Consider the following 25,595-nt stretch of genomic DNA (forward strand, 5'->3'; position numbering starts at 1 on the left):
CTTATGATATTGTAGATATGTTAAGCTTCTTTCTATGTTATTTATTGAAAACATTTCTCCCAAAGTTGTTGCTTATCTAATGAATTTATTTGTGCATCTTATGTTATATAAAAGTTTTAAATTGTGATACTGTTATATAATGACCATTTTTTCTGTTAAAGGTTCTGTCTCCAGAGTTAAGAAGCTCTCCTTTGTCCGTACATGCAATTGTCTACATTTTTACACATGAATTTTATTGTTTCATTTTTTTACATTTACATCTTTAAACATCTGGAAATTATATTTCTAAATGTGCATAAATAAATGTGCAACATAGGAGTAAATTCTATTTACTTATATATTGGGTAGTCAGTTGTGCCAGCAGAATTTATTAAAGAATTAATTCTTGGGAGTTCCCATCGTGGCTCAGTGGTTAACAAATCCGACTAGGAACCATGAGGCTGTGGGTCTGTCTGATCCCTGGCCTTGTTCAGTGGGTTAAGGATCTGACATTGCTGTGAGCTGTGGTGTAGGTTGCAAGCATGGATCATATATTCCTGTCACAGGTGTGGATCATGCATTGCTGTGGCTCTGGCATAGGCCAGCAGCTACAGCTCTGATTAGACCCCTAGCCTGGGAACCTCCATATGCCACGGGAGTGGCCCTAGAAAAGGAAAAAGAAAAAAAAAAAAGAGAATCCATCCTTTTCTCATATAAAATATCGTATTTGTTTTAGATTAAATGTTTACATACACTGGGAAACATTTCTGAATTCTTTCTTTAGTTCTCCTGATCTATTTGTCTACTTCCAGGTCAATACCACATTGTTTTGATTATAGTTTCTTACAGCCACTACATCTTCAGATATTTGCTAATGGGAGTTATTCCTCACCACTCTTCTTTTTCTTAATTCTCCATCCATCCATACTTATTATATCAAAAAACAAACAAAAATTCTAATTGGAATTGTATAAGATTGTATAAGAGAATTTATATTTTTGTCTTTGCATGCCAGAGAGCCTAGGACCCAGTTCCACCCATCAGTGAGTAGGACCAGTACCAGAATATTTGCCCTTCAGGGAGCCATCTCTAGCTTCTGGACCAGACTCACCCAACAGAGGCAGATGCAAGATGCAAGAAAATCACAATCCCACAGCCTATGAACCCAGCTTTCCCAAAGCAGGCCAGATACTGCCCTGGGACCAGCTGGGCCCCAGCTCTATACATTAGTAGGCCAACACAAGATTCAGAACACCATGAACCCTGTACCAAACTATGTCAGGAAGCAATCCCACCCTCCAGAAAGTGATCTTACATCAGTTTTGCAAACTCTGAGTTCTGTATCCAAATCCAGTACTCAGTAGGCTGGCACGAATCCAAGGACCTGGCTCCACCCACCAGTGAGCACAAAATATCCCTAGAGTCTTCTGGACAATTAGTTCACTCACCAATGAGCCAGTATAAGCCCAAGAGCCCCTGTGGTCCCACAGCTAGTTGCTTCATGACCCAATCCTACCATCCAGCAGCTAGAAGCTCCCACACAAGGCATAACCTGGCAACCAACCAGACTGAGGGCCAACCAAGCCTATCAGACTGCCCACATAGTCAGTCAGCCACAAAAGAAGGACACAAAGAACCCTCACGAGGGGAATCCCTGGAGCATATTGCTTGGGTGATGAGAAGGGAGTGTGTTGCAGTGATGAAATAGGATGTATCCTACAAAAGGTCACTTATTTAAGGTCAGAAAATGTAACCAACCTACCAGATACATAAAAATAAAAACAGTAACTTAGGTGAAATGAAGCAACAAAGGAACGTGGTCCAGACAAGGGAGTAAGGTAAAACTTCGGAAGTAAGTGAACTGGAGATAGACAATCTACCCAAGCAGGAGTTCAGGGTACTTATAATAAAGATGATCAAAGAACTCAGGAGAAGAATGGATACACATAGTAAGAAGTTATGTTTTCTTTTTGTCTTTTTAAGGCTGCACCCACAGCATATGGAGATTCCCAGGCTAGGGGTAGAATCAGAGTTTTAACCACAACCATAGCAATGCCATATCCGAGCCATGTCTGTGACCTACACCACAGATCATGGCAACGCCAGGTCCTTAATCCACTGATCGCAGCCAGGGATGAACCTGCATCCTCATGGATGCTAGTCAGATTCATTTCTGCTGAGCTACAACAGGAATGCCAAGTTTTCAACAAAGAGATAGAAAATATAAAGAACAAGCAATGAGAGAGAAGAATACAAAATTGAAATGAAAAATATGTAAGAAGGAATCAACAGTAGACTAAATGATATAGAGAAACAAATCAGTGAGTTGGATGACAGAGTAGTGGAAATCATTGTCATTGAACAGAAAAAACCCAAACAGAAGAAATGAGGGCAGTTTAAGAGACCTCTGGAAAAATATCAAGTGCACTAATATTCACACTATAGGGGTTCCAGAAGAAGAGGAGAGAGACAAAAAGGCTGAGAATATATTTGAAGACATAATAGCTGAAAACTTCCCTAACCTGGCAAAGGAAACAGACATCAAAGTCCAGGAAGCACAGAGAGTCCCAGAAAGGATCAACCCAAAGAGGAATACACCAAGACACACTGTAATTAAAATGGCAAAAATTAAGGGGAGAAAATTAAAAGCAGCAAATGAAAAGCAACAAATAACATACAAAGGAATGCCCATAAGACTACCAGCTGACTTTTCAGCAGAAACTGCAGACAAGAAAAGAATGGCATGGTAGATTTCGAGTGACTAAAGGGAAAAACCTACAACAAAGAATATTTAGCAAGGTTCTCATTCAGATTTGATGGAGAGTTCAAAAGCTTTACAAACAAGCAAAAGCTAAGAGCTCAACATGATAAAACCAGCTTTATGAGAGATATTAAAGGAAATTCTCAAGGTGAAAAAGAAAGACCACAACTAGAAAGATGAAAATTATGAAATGAAAAGAGAAAGACAAGGACCATATGATATCACTTACATATAAAATCTAAAATATGGCACAAATGAATCTATCTGCAGAGCAGAGGCAGACTCATGGACATAGAAAACAGACTTGTGTTTGCCAAGGGGGAGGGGGAGGAAGTGTGATAGATGGAGAGTTTAGGGTTGGTAGACACAAATTATTACATTGAGAATAGTAAGCAATGAGATCCTACGGTATAGCACAGAGAATTCTATCCAATCTCTTAGGATAGACTATGATGAAAGGTAACAAGAGAAAAAGAATATATATATATATATATATATGTATGACTGGGTCACTATGTTGTACAGCAGAAACTGACACACCACTATACTCTAATAAAAAAGAATTCTAGGGAGTTCCCATCGTGGCACAGTGGAATCAAATCCAACTGGGAACCATAGGGTTGCGGATTCGATCCCTGGCCTTGCTCAGTGGGTTAAGGATCTGGCATTGCCATGAGCTGTGGTGTAGGTCACAGACGTGGCTTGGATGTGCTGTTGCTGTGGCTCTCGCATAGGCCGGAGGCTACATCTCCAATTTGACCCCTAGCCTGGGAACCTCCATATGCTGCGGGTATGGAACTAAAAAGACAAAAAGGCAAAAAGACAAAAAAAAAAAAAAAGAATTCTACCATTGGGGGGGAAGAAAGAAAATTATGAAATGAAAAAGCTCTTCAATAAAGGTAAATATACAGTAAAGGTAGGGACTCATCCACACACTAGTAGGAAGATTAAAAGGCAGAAGTATTAAAATCATCTACATTCAGAATAATCAGTTGAGGGCCAAACAATTAGATATAAAATATGATATCAGAAACAGTAAGCAGGAGGGGAGGAAAGAACAAATGCAGGGTTGTTAAAATGCATTTGAAAGGAAGATATCAGCAACTTAGAGCAATCATGTATACTTATAGATTGTTATATAAAATCCTGATGGTAACTACAGACCAAAGTTCTACAATAAATACACATACAAAAAAGAAAAAGAAATCAAAACATAACACTAAAGATAGTCACCAAACCACAAGAGAAAAGACAACAAGAAGGAACAAAAAAATACAACCCCAAAACAGCAATAAGAACATACATATTAATAATAATCATAAATGTAAACTGATGAAATGTTCCAATCAAAAGACACAGAAATGGATGTAAAAGCAAGACCTTTATATATGCAGTCCACAAGAGACTCACTTCTGATATAAAGTCACACACAGACTGAAAGGGAGGGTATGGGAAAAGGCACTCCATGGTAATATAAGTCAAAAGAAAGCCATAGTAGCAATGCTTACATTGGAAAAAATAGACTTTAAAATAAAGACTGTTACAAGAGACAAGGAGGACATTATATAATGATCAGAGGATCAATCCCAGAAGAAGACATAAAAATTGTAAATATATATGCACCCAATATAGGAGCACCTAAATATATAAAGAAAATATTAACAGACATAAAAGGAGAAACTGACAGTAACACAATAACAGTAGGGGATTTTAATACCACACTTACATCAGTGGATAGATTATATACACAGAAAATCAATAAGGAAGCACTGCCCTTAAATGACACAGTAGACAGATGGGACTTAAAAGAGATATATATATAAAACATTCCCATCCAATAACAGTAGAATACACACTCTTTTCTTTTTTTTTTTTTTTTTTTTACACACTCTTTTCAAGTGCATGTGGAACATGCTCCAGGACAGATCGCATGTTAGGCCACAAAAGAAGCCTCTAAAAATTTAAGAAAAATGAAATCATATCAAGCATCTTTTCTGACTACAACACTCTGGGACTAGATATCAACTACAAGAAAAAAAAAAAACTTCAAAAAAACACAAACAACGTGGAGGTTAAACAATATGTTGCTAAACAATCAATGGGTCACTGAAGAACTCAAAGAGGAAATCAAAAAATACCTAGAGGAGTTCCTGCCATGGCTTAGTGATAACAAACCCAACTAGTATCCATGAGGATGCAGTTTCAATCCCTGGCCTTGCTTAGTAGGTTGAGGATCTGGCATTGCTGTGAGCTATGGTGCAGGTCACAGATGTAGCTCAGATCCTGTGTTGCTATGGCTGTGGCATAGACTGGCAGCTGCAGCATCAATTTGACCCCCTAGCCTGGGAATCTCCATATGACACAGATGCGGCTCTGAAAAGCAAAAACAAACAAACAAATACCAAGAGACAAATGAAAACAAAACCGCAACAATCCAGAACATATGGGACACAGCAAAGCAGTTCTTTTTTTTTTTTTTTTTTTTTTTTTGTCTTTTTGCCATTTCTTGGGCTGCTCCCGCGGCATATGGAGTTTCCCAGGCTAGGGGTCTAATCGGAGCTGTAGCTGCCAGCCTATGCCAGAGCCACAGCAACTCGGGATTAGAGCCGCATCTGCAACCTACACCACAGCTCACGGCAACGCCGGATCGTTAACCCACTGAGCAAGGGCAGGGATCGAACCCACAACCTCATGGTTCCTAGTCGGATTCGTTAACCACTGCGCCACGATGGGAACTCCAAAGCAGTTCTAAGAGAGAAGTTTATAGTGATATAAGCTTACCTCAGTAAATAAGAAAAATCTCAAATAAACAGCCTAAACTTACACCTAAAACAATCAGAAAAAGAAGAAACAAAACTCAAAGTTAGAAGAAGGAAATAAATCATAAAGATCAAGGTAGAAGTAAATAAAACAGACTTTAAAAAAATAGAAAAGATAAATGAAACTGAAAGCTGGTTCTTTGAAAAGATAAATAAAATTGATAAACCTTTAACCAGATGCAGGAAGAAAAAAAAAAAAAAGAGGGCTCAAATCAATAAAATTAGAAATGCAAAGGGCAAAGCAACAATTGACACCACAGAATAAAAAGGACCATAAGCGGCTACTATAAGCAACTATAAGCCAATAAAATAGACAACCTAGAAGAAACGGACAAAGCCTAAGAAAGGTACAATCTTCTAAGAAGAGCCAGGAAGAAACAAGATATGAACTGAACAATTACCAGTAATAAAATGGATAAGTAATTTTAAAAATTTCAACGAGCAAAAGTCTAGGACTAGACAGCTTCACAGGTTAATTCTACCAAACATTTAGAGAAGAATAAACTCCTATCCTTCTCAATCTACTCCAAAAAATTACAGGGGAAGAAATGCTTCTACTCCTATGAGGACACTTTTACCCTGATACTGAAAGCACACAAATATATCATAAAAAAAGAAAATTAAAGGTAAATATCACTGATGAATATAGATGCAAAAATCTTTAACAAAATATTAGCAAACTGAATCCAACAATATATTTTAAGGATCATACACTATGACCAAGTGGGATTTACCCTAGGTATACAGGAATTTTTAAAAAGACTGTAAGTCAATCAATGTGATACACTATATTAACAAGTTGAAGAGTAAAAAATATACGATCATCTCAATAGATGCAGAAAAGGCTTTTGACAAAATTCAGTACCCATTTATGATAAAAACTTTCTAGAAAGTAGGCATATGGGAAATATACCTCAACATAATAAAGGCCCTATTTGACAAACCACAGCTAATATCATACTCAATGGTGAAAAACTAAAAGCATTTCCTCAAAGATCAGGAAGAAGACAAGGATACCTACTCTTGGCACTTGTGCTCAACACAGTTTTGGAAGCCTTAGTCACAGCAATCAGGGAATAAAAATAAGTAAAAGGAATCCAAATTGTAAAGAAAGAAGTAAAACTGTCACTTTTTGCAGATGACATGATACTATACATAGAAAATCTTAAAGTTGATATCAGAAAACTAATAGAGGTCATCAATGAATTCTGCGAAGTTGCCAGATAGTAAATTAATATACAGAAATTTGTTACATTTCTACGCATTAACAAACAAACTATCAGGAAGAGAAATTAAGGAAACAATACCATTTACCACTGTATCAAAAATAATAAAATAGGGATAATCCTAGGAGGCAAAAGACCTGTACTCAAAATTATTTAAGACAGTAAATAAATTGAAGACAACACAAAGAGATAGGAAAATATACTGCTCTCATGAAAGTATTAATATTGTTAAAATGAGTATACTCTCTAAGGCAATCTACAGATTCAATGCAATCCTTGTCTAAATACCAAAGGCACTTTTCACAGGGCTACAACAAATAATTTTAAAATTTGTATGGAAACTCAAAAGACCTCAAATCACTGAAACAATCTCCAGAAAGAAAAACAGAGCTGGAGAATCCAAGCTCCTTGCCTTCAGACTATACTAGAAAGCTACAGTAATCAAAATAATATCATGCTGGCACAAAAACATATGAATATATCAACGGAACAGAGAGCTCAGAAATAAAAACTCACACATTTAAAGTAAATTAGTCTACAACAAAGGGGGACAAGAACATACAATGGAGAAAAGACACCCTCTTCAATAAGTGGTGCTGGGAAAACAGGACAGCTACATGTCAAAGAATGAAATTAGAACATTTTCTCAAACCATATACAAAAAGAAATGAAAAATGGATTAAAGACCTAAATGTAAGTCTGGATACATAAAACTCCTAGAGGAAAACACAGGCAGAAAGCTTGTTGACATAAATTGTAGCAACATTTTTTTTTTGGATCCGTATCCCAAAGCAAAGGAAATAAAAGCAAAAATAAACAACTGGACCTAATTAGGCTTAAAACCTTTCATACAGCAAGGGAAACCAACCATCAACCATCAACAAAATGATCAGACAACCTACTGAATGCGGTATCATATTCTTGATATGACTAAGAGATTGTTATCTAAAATATATAAACAGGTCATGCAACTCAACATCAAAAGAACAAACACTTGATTTAAAAAATGGGCAGAAGACCTGAATAAATGTTTTTCCAAAGAGGATATTCAGATGGCCAACAGGCACATCAAATGATGCTCAATATCACTAACCATGGAAAGGCAAATCAAAACTACAATGAGCTATCACCTCATACCAGTCAGAAATGCTATCATCAGAACATATACAAATAACAAATGTTGGTTGAAGATTTGGAGAAACGGGAACATTGTTGGTGGGAATGTAAACAGGTGTAGCCACTGTGGAAACAGTATGAAGGTTTCTCAAAAAACTAAAAATGCAACTACCATATGACTCAGTAATTCTATTCCTGAGTATGCATCTGAAAAGGAGCAAAACACTAATTTGAAAAGACACATGCACCCCAATCTTTACAGCAGCATTATTTACAACTGCTAAGATATGGAAGCAACCTGGGTGTCCATTAACAGATGAACAAGAAGAGGTGGTACACACACACACACACACACACACACACACACACACACACAAAATGGAATATTCTATTACTCAGCCATGAACAAAGATTGAAAATTTGCCATTTGCAGCAACATGGATGTACTTGGAAGGTATTATACTAAGTGAAATAAGTCAAACAGAAAAAGACAAATACTGTGTGTAATACTGGCATGTAGAATCTAAAAAATACAGCTAGAGAATAAAAGAAAAAAGAAACAGACTCACCAATGTAGAGGACAAATTAGTGGTTACCAGTGGGGGGTGGGGGGAAAAGATACAGGAAGGGGTTTAAAAGGTACAAGCTATTATGCATAAAATGAAAAAGTTACAAAGATATAGTGTACAACCACAGGGCATATAGACAATACTTAAAAATAACTAAAAATGGAATATAGCCTTTAAAAATTGTGAATCACTTTGTTGTAAACCTGTAACTTTCATCATACTGCTCATTGACTACATCTCAACAAATTTTAAAAAAATAGAAAAGAAAGAAAAAACATCTCTCCTCCCATTTTCCCTACTGGGGCATTCATAGAACCCAAACCTTCACGTGTACCTGGCTGCCCAGCGGCCTCAGAAACTGTTTTATTTAGGGGGGACGTAAGTATATTAAAATTGGTACTGGAGGGGAGAGAAGTCACATTTTTGTTACTATATTCCCAGATTCCCTGTGTTTGATTCATTCTTTCAATTATTATTATTATTATTATTATTATTATTATTATTATTATTTTGGTCTTTTGTCTTTTTAGGGCTGCACCTGCAGCATATGGAGGTTCCCAGGCTAGGGATCTAATTGGAGCTATAGCCTCCGGCCTACGCCAGAGCCACAGCAACGCCAGATCCGAGCTGCGTCTGTGACCCACACCACAGCTCATGGCAATGCCGGATCTTTAACCCACTGAGCGAGGCCAGGGATCGAACCCGCAACCTCATGGTTCCTAGTTGGATCGATCCATTAACCATTGCGCCACGATGGGAATTCCTCAATTAATTTTTTAAAAGCACATTATTTCACTGGACTTCCTAGATATTTAATTTAATTAAATAAACACTTATTGAGCATCCTCTTACACTTGTAAGAATCATAATGATATGATAGGGTAAATGGATATCATTAACTGATTCTCTTTTTTAACATTTTATTGAAGTAAGTTGACTTACAATGTTGTGATAACTTCTACTGTACAACAAATTGATTCAGCTATACATGTACACACATTCATTCTTTTTCAGTTTCTTTTCCCATACAGGTTACCACAGAATATTGGGCAGAGTCCTTTGTGCTACACAGCAAGTCCTGGTTCTCCAGCCATTCTGTATACCTCAGTGTGCATGTACCAATCCCAAACCCCCAGTCCATCCCTCCCTGTCCATCGTCTCCTTCGGTAATCATCAGTGTGTTTTCAAAGTCTATGACTCTGTTTCTGTTCTGCAAATAAGTTATTTTCTATCCTTTTATTTGGATTTCACATATAAGTGATATCAGATGTTTCTCTTTCGCTGTCTAACTTCACTTAGTATGATAATCGCTAGGTCCATCCATATTGCTGCAAATGGCATTAGTTCATCCTCTGTATGGCTGGGTAATGTTCCATGGTATATATATGCACCACATCTTTTTTATCCATGCCTCTGTTGATGGACATTTAGGTTGCTTCCATGTCTTGGCTATTGTAAATAGTGCTGTGATGAACAGTGGAGTGCATGACTCTTTTTGAATTATGGTTTTTTTTTCATGGATATATGCCTGGGAGTGGGATTGCTGGATCATCTGGTCATTAACTGATTCTTTATCCAGTATTTTTTGCTTGTCTGGTTTTCCTATCTCCATTCTACTAAGTGTGTAGTGTGTGATGATTAACTTTATGTGTCAACTTGACTGGCTTAAGGGATGCCCAGATAGCTGGTAAAGCAATATTTCTAAATGTGTCTGTGGATGTGTTTCTAGACGAGATTAGCATTTGACTGAATAAAAAAGATCTGCCCTCAGCAGTCCAATCCCCTGGAGGCTTGAATGGAACAAAAAAGTAAAGGAATGGTAAATTAACTCTCCCTTCTTGAGGTGGGATGTCCATTCTCTCCTGCTCTAGGACATCAGAGCTCCTGGTTCTTGGGCCTTAAGACTCTAGGGTTTACACAAGTGCCCTGATTCTTAGGCTCCTGACCTTGGACTGGCAATTATACCACTGATGCCCCTGGTTCTCAGGCTTTTGGACTGATACCGAACTATCCCACCATTTTTCCTGGTTCTCCAGCTTTTAGAAAGCAGATTGTGGGAACATGTGAGCCTCCATGACCCCATGAGCCAATTCCAATAATAAATCTCCTTGTATATATCTCTGTTTATCCTACCAGTTCAGTTTCTGTAAAGAACTCTGACTAAAACAGCGATATCTTACTGTAGTTCTAATTTGCATTTCCCTGACAACATGTGGAATTTGTTTTCATAAGCTTTCACATCTGCATATGTTCCTTGGTGAGGTGTTCAGGTCTTTTGCCCATTTTAATTTTTTTTTAAATTTTATTTTATTTTTGCCCATTTTAAATCGCATTTGTTTTCTTGTGTTTTTAAGAATTCTTTGTATATTTTGGATAACAATTTTTTACTAGATGTGTAATTTGTAAATATTTTCTCCTAGTTTGTGGCTTTACTTCTAATTCTCTTGATCCTATATATTTTTACTTAGATATGTGACCTCACATATATTTTCATATAAATAACTGGCACTTTACTGGTATAGATATGCTTACCAGCATAGACATAACACACTCCAACAAGTAGAAAATACTGTGGTTCTTGGTATTACTGCTACAAAGCTGGCTCCCTTAACTCCCAAGCTTTTTCTTTTGATCTCTTTTTCTCCTGACAGAATAATACTTTAAAAAAAGCTAACAGAAACTATAAGCAAACTTGGACCTTTAGGAGATGAATTAATTACTACAATCATGTTCATTCTTTTTCTTTTCTTTTTTGTCTTTTCTAGGGCCACTCCCACGGCATATGGAGGTTCCCAGGCTAGGGGTCTAATTGCAGCTGAGGCTGCCAGCCTACGCCAGAGCCACAGCAACATGGGATCTGAGCCATGTCTGAGATCTACACCACAGCTCATGGCAACACTGGATCCTTAACCCACTGAGCAAGGCCAGGGATTGAACCTGCAACCTCATGGTTCCCAGTCGGATTCGTTAACCACTGAGCCAAGACAGAAACTCCTCATTCTTTTTCTTTTTCTGAAGGAGTAATTACTACTCTTTGTTGTTCTTTAACATTTTAAAGAATTGGTTACTTTTAATCAAGTTTAATGTACTAGGCTAGTATCAAAAGCAATACCTTTTGGCTGGTGTGTCATTTTATATTTTACCATCCTTTTAAACAGTAATTCAACAGACATCAAAAATGTACTCTTTAAAATGTGCTATGCTAAATGCTGTGAGGAATTAAAAAAGGATCCTCTCCAGAGCTTAGCCTTCATAGATAACAACTGAAGGGAAGGTGTTTCCACGCAGAGATAAAGCCTTAAATAAATGCGCAGAGACGGAAAGGACAAGGTGACCAATAAGTTAACCTATGTGAGTGGGTAGTAGTGGAAGAATTGAAAGGGTAGATTGGATTGTTTGAAACAGCCAGTGCCAAATATTTTTAGTAAAGAAGAGGAGACTCCTGAGCAGTCAGAATCATATTCTCAAAATCACACTCAGTAGATTAACCAAAGTGCACCGTGTGGGATAAACTGTAACACAGAGATTGGAAAATGGATTTCAGTGGAGATATTAGAAGAGACCAAATCAGCAGGGTTGAGAGTTTCAACCTAAGAATGAGGTGAGAGGGTAGATTTCAGAAAGGTTACAGGGGCAGAAACAACAGAACTTGCCAGCTGTTTGTATGTGGCAACATGAAGAGCAGAAGTAGTCTAAGAGGTTTCAAGCCTTATGCACTAGATGTTGCTCCTCTGAGCAGAAATAGGAGATGAGGAGGATGATCAGGCTTTCCAGAGAAAAAATAAATTAAGTTTGAGAATGTTTAATTTGAAATGGTGGTGGATCACTTATATTTAAGTGTTAAGCAGACACTTGGAAACGGCTCAATCTCAAAGAAGATAACATGATTTATGAGGATGAATAAAATTACCAAGGGAGAAAGAGAGATGAAGATGAGAGAGAAAAGAAAAATATGAGATGAAAACAGAGGCAGTAAGTGCTGTTAAGAGAAAGTATAATGAGAACGCGGAGAGTAGGGTACCCTGGACACCAAGGAAGGGGAAAGTTTTCCAAAAGGATGCTTGTGGAGGAGACCAAAAGGTGCTCTTCTTTACAATGACTCCCTTCTCGTCAACAGAAACCAGTACCTAGAAGTAGGCTCTATGTCTCAGTCTCCTTCAGTGCTGGAAGTGCCTGCTGACATAGTTTGGGCCAATGAAATGTATGCATATATTTTTTCATGTTACTTCTAGGAAGTCTCCTTGAAAAGGCAGCGGGGGAAAGACTTTTATTTTCCCTTCCTGCTGCAAATAATGGCTGGAGCTCCAGTAGGTAATTTTTGGACCAGGAGGAGATCTCAAGAATGGGAACCCACATCAAGATGTGGGGCAACATGAGTTTCCTGCCATCAAGGAGCCACCACATCATCCCCGAAAGACTACCTCTAGAGTTTCTTTTCTAGAAATAAATAAACATGCCCCCACCCTCAAATAAAGAATTGATGTTTTAAAATGATTGATTGTTGAGTATGAGAAGGAAGCACAGTTGGAGGGCATTTTCCTCATCATGGCTATGAAAATAGGTTCTAGAGTCAAACTGGTTAGCTTTAAATCCAGCTGCATTATGCATTAGCCATGTGACGGTGAATAAGAAATGTAATGGCTTTAAGCCTCCTCATATCAATAAATATGTTAATAGTGCATACCTCATGGCTTATGTGAGAAATGATTTAGATTATTCATGTAAAGTGCTTCACACAGTGCTAGCACATACTACGTGCTCCATACATGTAAGTGAAAAAGGTGGTCATTGGGTAATATAGTGTAATTTTTAAAACACATTTCAGTATCATATTAAGCTTGCAAATTAGAGAACTACTAACTTATATTAAACATAATACTGAATATAAAATATAATTTGTAAGCTTCAAATTATTATATAAATAAAAAATTTTACCATTTTAACCTGAGTGCAAATTACTTTACAATATGCACAATATGCGGTGACCTCAAATAACACTGACAGAGTATATTCAGTTGATTTTGAGACACATTCAGTGATTTGTTACCATTGCTTGATTTTTTTTCCAAAAAGGAAACAGTGGAAAGCCAGTAAATCATAAGGAGTTGAAATTATTTTCAAAATCAATTCAGTTTTATAATATTTATAAGGTATTTAATGCTACCGAAGGCAGAATTCTTACCCCTTAAGTTTTAAGTTTCATTTTAAAGTTTATTCTAGTGGGAAAGAATCCAAATTTTGTAACCAAATAAACCTTAGTTCATAGTTCCCATCTCTTACTAATTCCTCGGAAATGGTTGTAGATTGTGATTAATTAGCATTAAAAGCATTTTGCAGGAACTGAAATGCTGAACTAAATTCTTTATTTTGTGTTCATATATAATTACAATTCTGTGTTAATATATTTTCATATTTTTAGCACCACACTCATTCTATTCAAGAAATATTTACCATGATGAGAGAGAATGAAAAAGATTTACTGTCCTCATTTAAAAATATTCTCTAATTCTTAAATACTGTGTATTATTCTGGTTACTGAACCATTAGAGGGAAATAATAGCTGGGAAAGGTAGACAGAACTGCAACCATTATCGAGGAAATAGAGGAAGGATTGTCACACTAAATTTTTTTTCAAAGAAAAGCCTTTTGTTAGGGATACAGAATTCTATGTGACCAAATGTTACAAAATTATGAAGAATGTGGAGATTGTACCTCAGTGGTGCGATATTTAGATAGGATTCGGTCATGAGACCCAGAAACACTGGAGTTCTGCCACTGGTCAGCTACTCTTCTCTGTGAGGTCCCTGAGGAAAGAACACACACTGAGGAGGTAGGCAAGGTAAAGAAAGTCTGTATTCCTAGCTGGAACAGAGGTCTTCTTTAATTTTTTTTTTTAAATTACAATCAATTTACAATATTGTACCTATTTCTGCTGTACAGCAAAGTGACCCATTTATACATTTACCCATTCTTTTTCTCATATCATCCCCTACTGGGTTCTATCCCAAAATGGAACATAGGTCTTAAGTTTACAAACTTCACTTTAGAGATGTGTAAATAACCTAGGACAGATCATATAAAAAACTCCTTTTTGTCTAAGGTAGGTTAGGCACTGTGGACAAAAGTCGAATCAGACAGGAAGCAGGTAAATTCTGCTTTAGCACTTCTATTTCCAATGTCAAATCCAATGCTATCCCAGAAAAGAATAACCTAAGCTGTTGCAGGCATGAAAAGGCAGGATACAAGCGTCTGCACCAGTGCCTACAGCAAAATGGCCTGGACCTGAATTTGCTTTCTGTGATCAACATACAGTTGAGTATCTAGTTTCTTAGTAGGAAGAGGGGATATCCAAAGTACTGTGATATTTTTCTTATCATTTTATTTGTCTCTCTTCTCATATCTTGTTAAGGACGAACCTGTCTCTTTCTCCAGTAGCTATAAGACCCTTTAGGTTGAAGACTTGCTTGAATCTTTGTAACTCATAACCTAGCATGGTACTGAACCTACAGTATATGCCAGTAAATGTTTTTTAAGTGAGTAAATACTCAGCTAGTTATTGAGTAGGAAAAAAGATAATGCAGAAACATTCTTGAGAAGCAGATAGCCTTGCATGGAGGAGACTCTAATGTATGTAGAACAATTAAGCCAGAATAAATGACCCACAGAATTGAGTATCAAACTCTGTCCTCCAGAGTATCAATAAGTACAAATTTGTAGTAGGAACAATTCTAAGTACTATAACTCATTGGCAGGTAAGGCATAATAAACGGGGTCTGTTTAAGCCTTTAGGATGATTAGAATCTGGATAGAATACTTGCTGAACAAACAGCTTGGGGTTTCCTCAATGTCTTTATTTTATAAACAGAGTAATGAGTCAGTGTTGCTGTTGCCTGGGTCTCTAACAGCAGAAACAGCTTTCATTTACCAGTGTTTGCAATGCTTCGGTTGGTGAGTTTTTCATCTCCTTCCTAGTTCTCAGTGTCTTGTCACCACCACTTCCTGGGTTTCTCTTAGCACCGTTTGGACTTACTACCGAATAAAGTCAGAGATGCTTTCGTCCCTGCGGGTGCGAGTGTAGTTCTGGTAGGAGTGCGGGAGGTGAACGCGCTAAGACTTTCTTTCACAGTTTTTCATAGTTTCTTCCCAGCTGTCCCGTCTGACTATAAGGAAAAATGGATCACGGTCAAGTTAGCTCTAACTCCTAGGGCGTTTTCTAGAGCTTTTCTGACGAACCCAGGATTCAAAGCACTTGGTGTAGTAGGAGGAGCTCCAAGACTCAGGCCCGCCCTCTCCTTCAGGACGCTGAGCGCGCGGGGCGGAGCTTAGTGGGGAAGACTTGCGGCTCGGTACGCATGCGCTTTGACCTCTCTCCTAGAAACTTCCGGGTGGAGAGAAATGGGCGGAGTCAAGACCGGAAGCACGGGGGCGGGCGTTTCCTCATTAAGCTCGTCCCTTAAGATGAGCGCTTTGGCTCGCGGTTGGTGAACGGATGGTTGTGTGGGATGGCTCATCTCACTCCTAAACAATTTTCTGCAGGGCTAGAAATCAACCTGGGGTAAATCTGACACTAATGAGCAAGTGGGCCGATAGTCTCTAAGGTAGCTGCTCCATTAACGCAAGTTCTTCCTGGGGCTCCAGAGATGGTTGACGGCTTCCTTTGGCTCCACGTCTCTGCTGGCCGTCTAGTTTATACCATTGCGGGCGCACCGCTCCCCGACCCCACGCCATTATGTACGATCGGGCTCCTCGCTTGCTTAGATTGGCTGAAGGTGGCAGCACTGAGGATCATGTGGGTCCTGGATCCTACCAGGTACCTTTCCTGAAGCAGCAGGCAGCAGGTAAGATGTAGGTAGGGAAAGGCAAGCCTTCTGTGACAGGCGCCTCACTTTCAGCCTGCTCCGCTTCTGTGTGCCTGAGGAAAGCATAGTAGCATCACTTCAAAAGTATAACAGCATGAAGTAGGCAGGGAAGATACTGTCCTTATTTCACAGATGATAACTAGTAAAATAAATTTGTCCCTTTAAAAAATTATAATTGATTTACAGCGCTGTGTCAATTTCTGTGGTACAGCATAGTGACCCAGTAAATTTGTCCCATTTCACAAGGCCAGTGAGCCAATGGTGAGGACTTTTGATTCTACAATGGTTGTCTACATCATTCTTTAAATTATACAGGTGACATCTAGGATTTCGATTTCCTTGATCTGGCTATGAGTCTCCAAATCATGTGTACTTCTCACCGCTTTCTGTCTTTTTTTTTTTTTTTCGAAATCCTGCCTGCCTCACACACCATTCCTAACTAACCAGAGAAACATTCATTAGCTAAGATATAACGTTAAAATTTTTGTTTTGCAATATTTTTTAAAGATAGTCCCATGTGTTTTTTTCTGGTAGATGTTTCTTATCTGACCATACCCATCTTCTCTTTAAACATACTTTATAAGAGTTCCTTCATCCCACATTCTGTAAAGAAAAGCTATACTCTTGAGAGGTAGTGGGAATGGATAATTTATTTATTTTTGTCTTTTTGCCTTTTCTAGGGCCGCACCGGTGGCATATGGAGGTTCCCAGGCTAGGGGTCTAATCGGAGCTGCAGCCACTGGTCCATGCCCGAGCCGCAGCAACGTGGGATCTGCCAGATCTGAGCCGCCTCTGCAACCTACACCCCAGCTCACTGCAACTCCAGATCCTTAACCCACTGAGTAACGCCACGGATCGAACCGAAACCTGGTTCCCAGTAGGATTCGTTAACCACTGAACCCTGACGGGAACTCTGGGAATGGATAATTTAAATAATTATTTGCTCTCTTTTGTTTGCAGCTAGTGACTAGGGGTAACTTTTAATACATACTTTCAATTTGCTTTTTATAATCTCATAATTTTTGTGGGGCTTAGTACTGTCCAAATTGTGTTTTTTTCCCTTGTTAGCTTGCATTTTTCCCTATTCCCACTCTATTTCTGTATTTTTAAACAAGTGCCAGGATCCATTACTCTGTTGACATGACGGTTGAGTTTAAGGTATTAGGTTAATTTAGGTTTCTTTGGATGGAATACAGATTTGTCATCATCTTAATCTTTCACTGCTTTTCAGCATCTGCTGTTGATATCAGTGTCCTTGGAACTTATTACATATCCGAATTTAATGCAGCTGACTTGTAAGCATTAACTCCCTCCCAATCTATTAGTTACCAATGACCACCCAAAATACTTTCACTTAGAATACTTTTCAATCCTTATTTTATTTTGACACAAATGACCACTGTCTTTTTAGAAATATTTCTTACCCCGGTATCTGTAACATCATCATTTTTTTTTCCTGGTTCTTTTTACACCTGTTGTCTTGGAACAGCCTGATACGTGTTAGGATCTAATAAACATGGGTTAAATGCTGAATCAAGGTATCATTTTCTCCCTCTCCAACCAACCTTCCATAGTCTTCTTTAAAGGTTATTTTTATAAACATCTTAACTGTTTACACCAGTTCTTTGCATGTTGCTCTTCTCATGTTTACTTTCTCATTCAAATCCATAGCTTCAACCACTATCTATTTTCTGATTCTGTGACTCCCAGAACAGTCTTTAGACATACAGGTGATTCATATCTCTAAGACGAACTTTCTCCACATGGTAAGGCCTTTGCGTTGCCAATTCCTTTTTTTGGACATGTCTACCTGGGTGGTTCCTGGCATCTGATATTTCAAATATCTAAACTTAGCGTTTTTCACACCGTTACTGGCCCCTTTGAAAACATTTTTTTTTTTTTTTTTTGTCTTTTGTCTTTTTGTTGTTGTTGTTTTTGTTGCTATTTCTTGGGCCGCTCCCGCGGCATATGGAGGTTCCCAGGCTAGGGGTTGAATCGGAGCTGTAGCCACTGGCCTACGCCAGAGCCACAGCAACGCGGGATCCGAGCCGCGTCTGCAACCTACACCACAGCTCACGGCAACGCCGGATGGTTAACCCACTGAGCAAGGGCAGGGACCGAACCCGCAACCTCATGGTTCCTAGTCGGATTCGTTAACCACTGCGCCACGACGGGAACTCCTGAAAACATTTTTGTCAGTCAATTACAAACTTAAAAATTTTTTTTATGGCCACACCTGTGGCATATCCAAGTTCCCAGGCCAGGGGTTGAATCTGAGCTGTAGCTTCGACCTATGCTGCATGTGCAGCAACTCTGAATCTTTTAACCCATACACAGAGATCAAACTCAACTTGCACCTCCACAGCCACCAGAGCTGCTGCAGTCAAATTCTTAACCCCTTGTGCCATGGCGGGAACTCCAGTCAATTATAAACTTTAAGCTTTGGAGCTATTAGAAACTTCCTTTTCTCTTCCCAGTGATCATTAAGACCTATTGGTTCTTTCTTAGTACCTTTCAAACTAGTTTCCTTTCTCCTTTTACTCCCTTTGACTTACTTTGGGCTCTATTATTTCTATTCTCCTTTTACTCCCTTTGACTTACTTTGGGCTCTATTATTTCTATTCTGAAATAAACCAATAATATATTACTGATTTCCGCCTACTTCAGTATCTAATTTCTGTCTTATGGCTAATGTGATATTTCTAAGATATAATTATGGTATTTGCTTAAAAAATTCCTCTTAACACCAAGGTTAAAATCCGAACTCCTTAACATGGTGAGGATCATGATCTGATCCCTGACGTGGTCTCTCATTTTACCTGATCTTTCCAGGCACTCACACCTGTACCAACACTTAACATACACATCAGCAATTTCAACTTTCAATTATCTATACATTCATGGTCACTCACCTCTATGCCGTTGTACCTGCTGCTATCTTTGCTGAATAAGCTCTCTCTTTTTTACCTGGCTAATTCCTACTTATTTTTTTTTTTTTAATTTTTTAAAATTTTCCCACTGTACAGCAAGGGGGTCAGGTTATCCTTACATGTATACATTACAATTACATTTTTTCCCCCACCCTTTGTTCTGTTGCAACAAGAGTATCTAGACAAAGTTCTCAATGCTATTCAGCAGGATCTCCTTGTAAATCTATTCTAATTTTTTGAGCCTCAGGTAAAGTTAAGGTATCTCTGACTCCACCCTGTCTCAGGTCTTTCTTCTTTGACTCCTTAATGACTTGAAGTACTTTGATACTATCTTGTAATGATGCCTTTACTTACCTGGATGCCTCACAAAAATGTGAGACACTTGAGGGCAATAACCATGATCTCTACTGTGTTCTCAGTTTCTAGCTCAATACCTTAATACATAAGTGCTTAATTAAAAAAAAACAGTAATTCTTGAAATACAGTTAAAAAATCTAATGAGTTACACATGGCAGAATTTAAAACTCTTATAACTTGACTTGTGTAACCCCTGCTTAAGAGATCAGTAATTAGAGTGTCGAAAGGCCCTTCTTTTACTGTTTTGTAGTTGACCTATGATGGCAACAAGGAAATTCCATATTGGGAACCTTGAGCAGCTGCAGCCTGTAGAATCCTGTTTAAGCAATACTTGGCAGTGACGTGTGATAATAATAATAATAAATAGAAGGTATAGCTGTCTCTTTAGTCATTTCTCTACGGAATTCCCTGGCAAGATATTTAAAAGTAACTATTATCTATTTCCAAGGTACAATCTACTTTACCCCTCTTTAAAATTGGTAACACGCTGGACTATGCAGAAGAATATACAGTAAATTTTGTAGAGTATGATATAGAACGAGCAAATGTTGAGACTTTATGTAATTTACTTTTTACTTTGATTTACAAAAGAGTCCTCAAAAGAACCTCACAAGTAAAGTGTAGATACTCTTTCATTCCCAGCCTTTCTCTTCTAATTATCATTATCTCCTTACTGTAACCAGCTTGGTCAGTCCTCCAGTGCATTGCCCTTGTATTTTTCTCAGGAAATTCTTTGTACATTAATTCGTAAGTGTCATTGCCTCAGCTTTTGTCCATTCGGGGGACTCTTTTCTACCCAGGACTCGTAGTCTCAAAGGAATAGGGACTGAGCTGCTCTGATTTTGTGAGTGGAGGATAACTCCAGATTAATGAGATCTGTTCCTGATTTTCTCACAAATTATCTGAGAAGCAATCAAGTCTTGTCTCATTAAAGCAAATTGTTCCCATAGATGACTAGCCTCGTAAAATAGGATTAAAAAACATAGTCCTTTTAATAGTGTGACGGCTCCTGACATTTTTTTATGCTAAAGAGTATTTCATTGCTTTTTGAGCTTGATTTACATAATAAATGGTACCCCATGTTAGCATATATTGGTTATCTCTATTGGTTCTATATTAGTTGTCCAAGCTGGGGGACACTGGCTCCTTAATATATTCTTTGCCAAATTTCTTCTTTAATGGGAAGCAGTTTTATCTGCCACAGAAGCATGAGCTGTCCATGGTCTTATACTCATGGCTATGAGCTTATGCTAGCAAAAATGATGTTATCTTATTAGCCATTCAGAATTTAGGGAGACCATTTCAGGGAGCACAAACTATATTTAAGTTAAAATAAAAAAATATGAAAAAAAATATGTATGTGATTGCTGTAAATGTTGATGTCCCTGAAGATGAGTATATGTCTCAAAGATCTGGTTAGTTGCTCTTATGTGAAGAGTGCCCTTCTTGCTTTGTAACTGTAGTTGTGGCTATAGAACTTGTCCTTTATCCACATGCTGCCCACCTGCTTTCTCAGAGAACAGACTGACTTTTATTGCTTCGTGCCAGTCTGATTTATTTTTTGCTGTTGGTACCTCAAGCTTACTATATCTCACATTGAACCTCTTTCTTCTCAAATCTTATCCTCTCCTATATCCTTCATTTCTTCTTTCTGCCTGACAGTTTATCATTTGTTGTTGCAGTGTCACCTGTCAATATATTCATATGTCCCATATCAAGCTTTTATCTTTCATTCCACCAACTCTAAAGGGCCAGAACCCTCTTTTCCTGTATTTTATACCTTAGTTATTTGTAATGTAATTATTTGTTTATTCACCTGCATTTTTGAGGCACTATTTGAGGCCCCTCTTTGAGGCCAGGATCTTAGCTTATTCATTATTGTACCCTCACTGCTTCTCTCTGACACATAATAAAACATTCAGTATTGCTGAATGGATGATTAAAGTGTGGCTTAGCATGTCACCTGTCAATTCCATATTTATTGCTTAACATGTAGGGCAGTATGATAGTGAGACCAACCATCCTTGTTTATCTAGGAATGTCCTGATTTTAGCAATGCAAGTCCTGTGTCCTGGGCTAATCAGGATAGCATGTCACCCTAACTAGCACTGGGCCTACAATTACGAGTAAAAAAGAAAAATCCATTATGGAGCTTATTAGGATAAACATTTTCATTTTCTTGTGGTTTTACTTGAGCTCAGTATTTCATATAAACTTTTAACCTATTGATGAAAGATTCTATGTGATTAATATTGGCAAACTTCAGTGGAGATTTTATGAATACTGGTTTTCTTGAAACATAAGGCTATGGTATCTTGTCTTTTTTTCATTTTTATATGAATTTCAGTATTTTTCAGTTACTTTTGTATTTGTTTAGGTAGATTCAGTTAGAATTTCTGCCATGTTCTGATGACAGCTGCCTCAGAACTAGCCTGAGCTTTGCTTTCCTAGTTTTCATGTCTATCTCACATTACCTCAGTGTCTGTATGAACCTAAGTTTTAAAAAATACACCATTAATTGTGAGATGAAATAATTATGCAGAAACTGTCATAAAATATAAATATACAACTTAAAAAGTGAATACTCAAGTAAAAGAGCATTGAAAAATTTTCCATTTCAATCATCACCCTTTCCCTTTCTCCAACAGTTAAGTACTCTTCTAATGTTTATAGCAGTCACTTCCTTGCTTTTTTTAACGGATTAATAAGCCAGGTTGGGAGTTCCCATCATGGCTCAGTGGTAACAAACACAACTAGTATCCATGAGGATGCATGTTTGATCCCTGGCTTTGCTCAGTGGGTTAAGGATCCGGTTTTGCTGTGAGCTGTGGTGTAGGTCACAGGTGCAGCTCTGATTCGACCCCTAGCCTGGGAACCTCCATATGCTGCAGATGCAGCCCTTAAAACAAAAAAAAGAAAAAAGAAAAAACCCCAATAAATTACATTGATGAAATTACCCCTTTATCATGATGACTACATCTCTTATCCCTGGTATTCCTTGATCTAAAATCTGCTTTGTCTGATTTTAATTTAGTCACTCCACCTTTCTTTGATTCAGGGATACCTTTTCTCATCCTTTTATTTTTTTTAACCTCTGTGTCTTTATGTTTTAAGATGGTTTCCTGTAGATACCATACAGGACGTTGTGTCTTGCTTTTTTTTTTTACCCAATATGGCAACCTCTTCTCTTTAATTGTATGTTTATTACTTTTCCATTTAATTATCAATATTGTTGTGTTTAAATTCACTCTCTAGCTTTTTATTATCTATTTATCTCACCTATTTTTTTGGTTTCTCTTTTCTTCTTTCCCTACCATAGTTGAATGATTTGAGTTTTTTTTAATGGCTCCATTTTTTTATCTCCACTATTGGTTTACCAGTTATACTTCTATTTTATTTTTAGTGGTCGCTCTCGGGTTTACAATATACATCTCTAACTTATTGTAGTCTACCTCTAAATAATATTGTATTACCTCATGTTGTACTGCTTAAAATATGCTTCCATTTTCCCCATCTCATCCTTTGTGCTACTGTGGCCATATATTATACATAGTAGTGCCACAGTAAATTGAAATTATTTTTCCTTTGAACAGTCAATTTTTTTAAAGTGATAAAGAATTGAGAAAAATGTCTTTTATTAACCCACATAAAATTAGTTGTTAATCCCATACAGTGTACTTCTCTCTTTCTTTTCTTTTATTCTCTTCTCTTTTCCTTTCTTTCTTTTTAGACCTGTGCTTGCGGTGTTGCCATGAGCTGTGGTGTAGGTCACAGGCATGGTTCAGATCCTGTGTCGCTGTGGCTGTGGCTGTGGCTGGCAACTGTAGCTCCAATTCGACCCCTAGCCTGGGAACTTCCATATGCCACAGGTGCGGACCTAAAAAGCCGAAAAAAAAAAAAAAATTCTTACTAGCCCAGATTTGCAATCTTTTAAACTGTGCTAATTATCACTATGAATCCTCATAGCGTACGTTTTCCTTAGGTGTACAAGAGTCTCAGAAGCTTTGAGTCCTCACTTTTATTACCTGTTGAATATAGCTGTTCTATTTTCTCCTATTTCCTCTTTAATATCTATTGTGCTTAAAATATGCTCATTTTCTTGAAAATTTTTATCAATTATTCAGTAGACTAAGTCTGTATACTAAGTTTAACTACTGAGTGTGTCTAATCTTATGACTATATTTTGGATTTATAAACCTTTGTTTGGAATCAGGCAATCAAGAAATATTTACTGAGTGCCAACCATGTACGAAAGCAAGGAGACATCATTAATTACTTGCTCTCTGCTCACTTCCATCTATCTAGGCTCTCTCTATAAATTTGTATATGCTATTCTCTATACATAATATATATTTTGCCAAAAATATAAAGTTGTGGTCTCCTGAGGATGAAAATATTTATCAGCTAAATATAACTGCCATTTTTCATCCCAACCAAATATGCTTAGGAGAAAAAAAGACTTTTTTTTTCTTGAGGCATCTGTTCTGTTATTTAGTAAGTCCAGTTCTGTAGGTTCTTATATTTAATATATATTGATACAAATTCTGCTTACATAGAATTTTTGAAATGCAACAACTTCTCTGGCTAGACATTAGTTCTGTTAAGATAATCTCAGCAATTGAGGTTACAAAATGATTTTATACATTTTTGAGTGCTTTTACTCTGAAATAATTAGAATCCTATCTTATCTGCCAGTGATATGATTTTATTTTTATAGGTGGCTATGCTCCATTCCTTTCTTTGGCTGCCAGAGAAAGTACTTTGACTGTTGCCTCTAACACTGAGAAAGCTATTCCAGGTCCCGGACACTATAATGTTTCAGAAGTACAGGTAAATTTATAATAATTATAATTATCTGGGTTCATAAAAAAATCATACTTTCTTCTATTAGACTAACATGCCATTTGTCATATTTTATTTTCTCTTCATATGATCTTCTTTCACCTTTCAGTCTATATTTTGCAACTAGAATAAGAAAGATGAATATGTTCAGTTGATTGTCTGGTTGGATGTTTGTCATTATTCTCTATATGGTATAATACATAAAACTTCATTACATGCTTTATGGTCCTTGAAACTCCTGAATAGGAGAATGGGACTGTTGAGTGAATTAAGGCCCATAAAGTTTGTACCGATGGGCAAAATATGTAGAATAAGGATGGCAATAGAGTGAAGGAATTGGTTTGTGTGCCATACTCTAAAGCTATAGCTGTTATTATTGTCACCTGTACAATTCTATACAGCCTCCAGAGTGTGTGACCTAAGTATCTTCTATAGTTGGTTCATGTTCAGAAACAGTGGCTGTAACGCCAATATCTTCATAATCATTAACATTAAATTTTACCCATTTCACATAAATTTTGCAGTCACACATAATGACGCCTCACTGGCCCCAGCAGACCTTTATCTCCCCTGTTGGAAGTCCAAATCCAGTCATCGACACCTTAATTTTTGCATTAGACTTTCTAAATTTTTGATGGCAATGATTCTACCAGTTAGGGGACTTTTCTTTTTTTTACGGCTGCACCTGTTGCATATGGAAATTCCCAGGCTAGAGGTCAAATTGGAGCTGCAGCTGAGGCCTACGCCACAGACACAGCAACAGCGGATCCCAGGTGCATCTGCGACCTACAAGACAGCTTGCGGCAATGGTGGGTCCTTAACCCACTGAGGGAGGACAGGGATTGAACCTCACAGAGGCTGCATCAGTGTCTTAAACCTACTAAGCCACAGTGGGAACTCCCAGTTAGGGGATTTTTAGTTGCAAGTAATAAAATAGATTTTTAAGACAGATACTATGTTTATAATAAATTTATAGGTAAGGTACTTGGGTGGCTCAGAGACTTGGAAGTAGAATTGAACACATCTTAAAGAAGGATAGGACTAAGACAATTCTAGGTGTTTAAGTAGTAAGCACTTCTGTATCATTCAATGGAACATTTATTAGATGACTTAATTCTATAATTTCCTTCCATTTTT

At 37.6% G+C, this 25,595-nt stretch overlaps 1 protein-coding gene and 1 long non-coding RNA gene across 2 annotated transcripts in view; one reads left to right on the forward strand and one right to left on the reverse strand.

The window, feature by feature from the left end:
* Positions 1-15,868, reverse strand: part of LOC102160109 — a 36,011-nt gene extending 20,143 nt beyond the window's left edge. The window contains exons 1-2 of the long non-coding RNA XR_305112.2: positions 15,396-15,868; positions 14,183-14,274 (exon numbers count right to left, since the gene is read on the reverse strand). This is a non-coding gene — a long non-coding RNA (uncharacterized LOC102160109). The remainder of the gene's footprint in view (positions 1-14,182; positions 14,275-15,395) is intronic.
* Positions 15,881-25,595, forward strand: part of STPG2 (sperm tail PG-rich repeat containing 2) — a 327,077-nt gene continuing 317,362 nt past the window's right edge. The window contains 2 exon segments of the mRNA XM_021101745.1: positions 15,881-16,308; positions 24,334-24,446. Of these exon segments, the coding sequence (XP_020957404.1) occupies positions 16,200-16,308; positions 24,334-24,446 (222 nt within the window). The 5' untranslated portion in view covers positions 15,881-16,199.

Source organism: Sus scrofa, chromosome 8, assembly GCF_000003025.6.
Source record: "Sus scrofa isolate TJ Tabasco breed Duroc chromosome 8, Sscrofa11.1, whole genome shotgun sequence".
NCBI lineage: Eukaryota > Metazoa > Chordata > Mammalia > Artiodactyla > Suidae > Sus > Sus scrofa.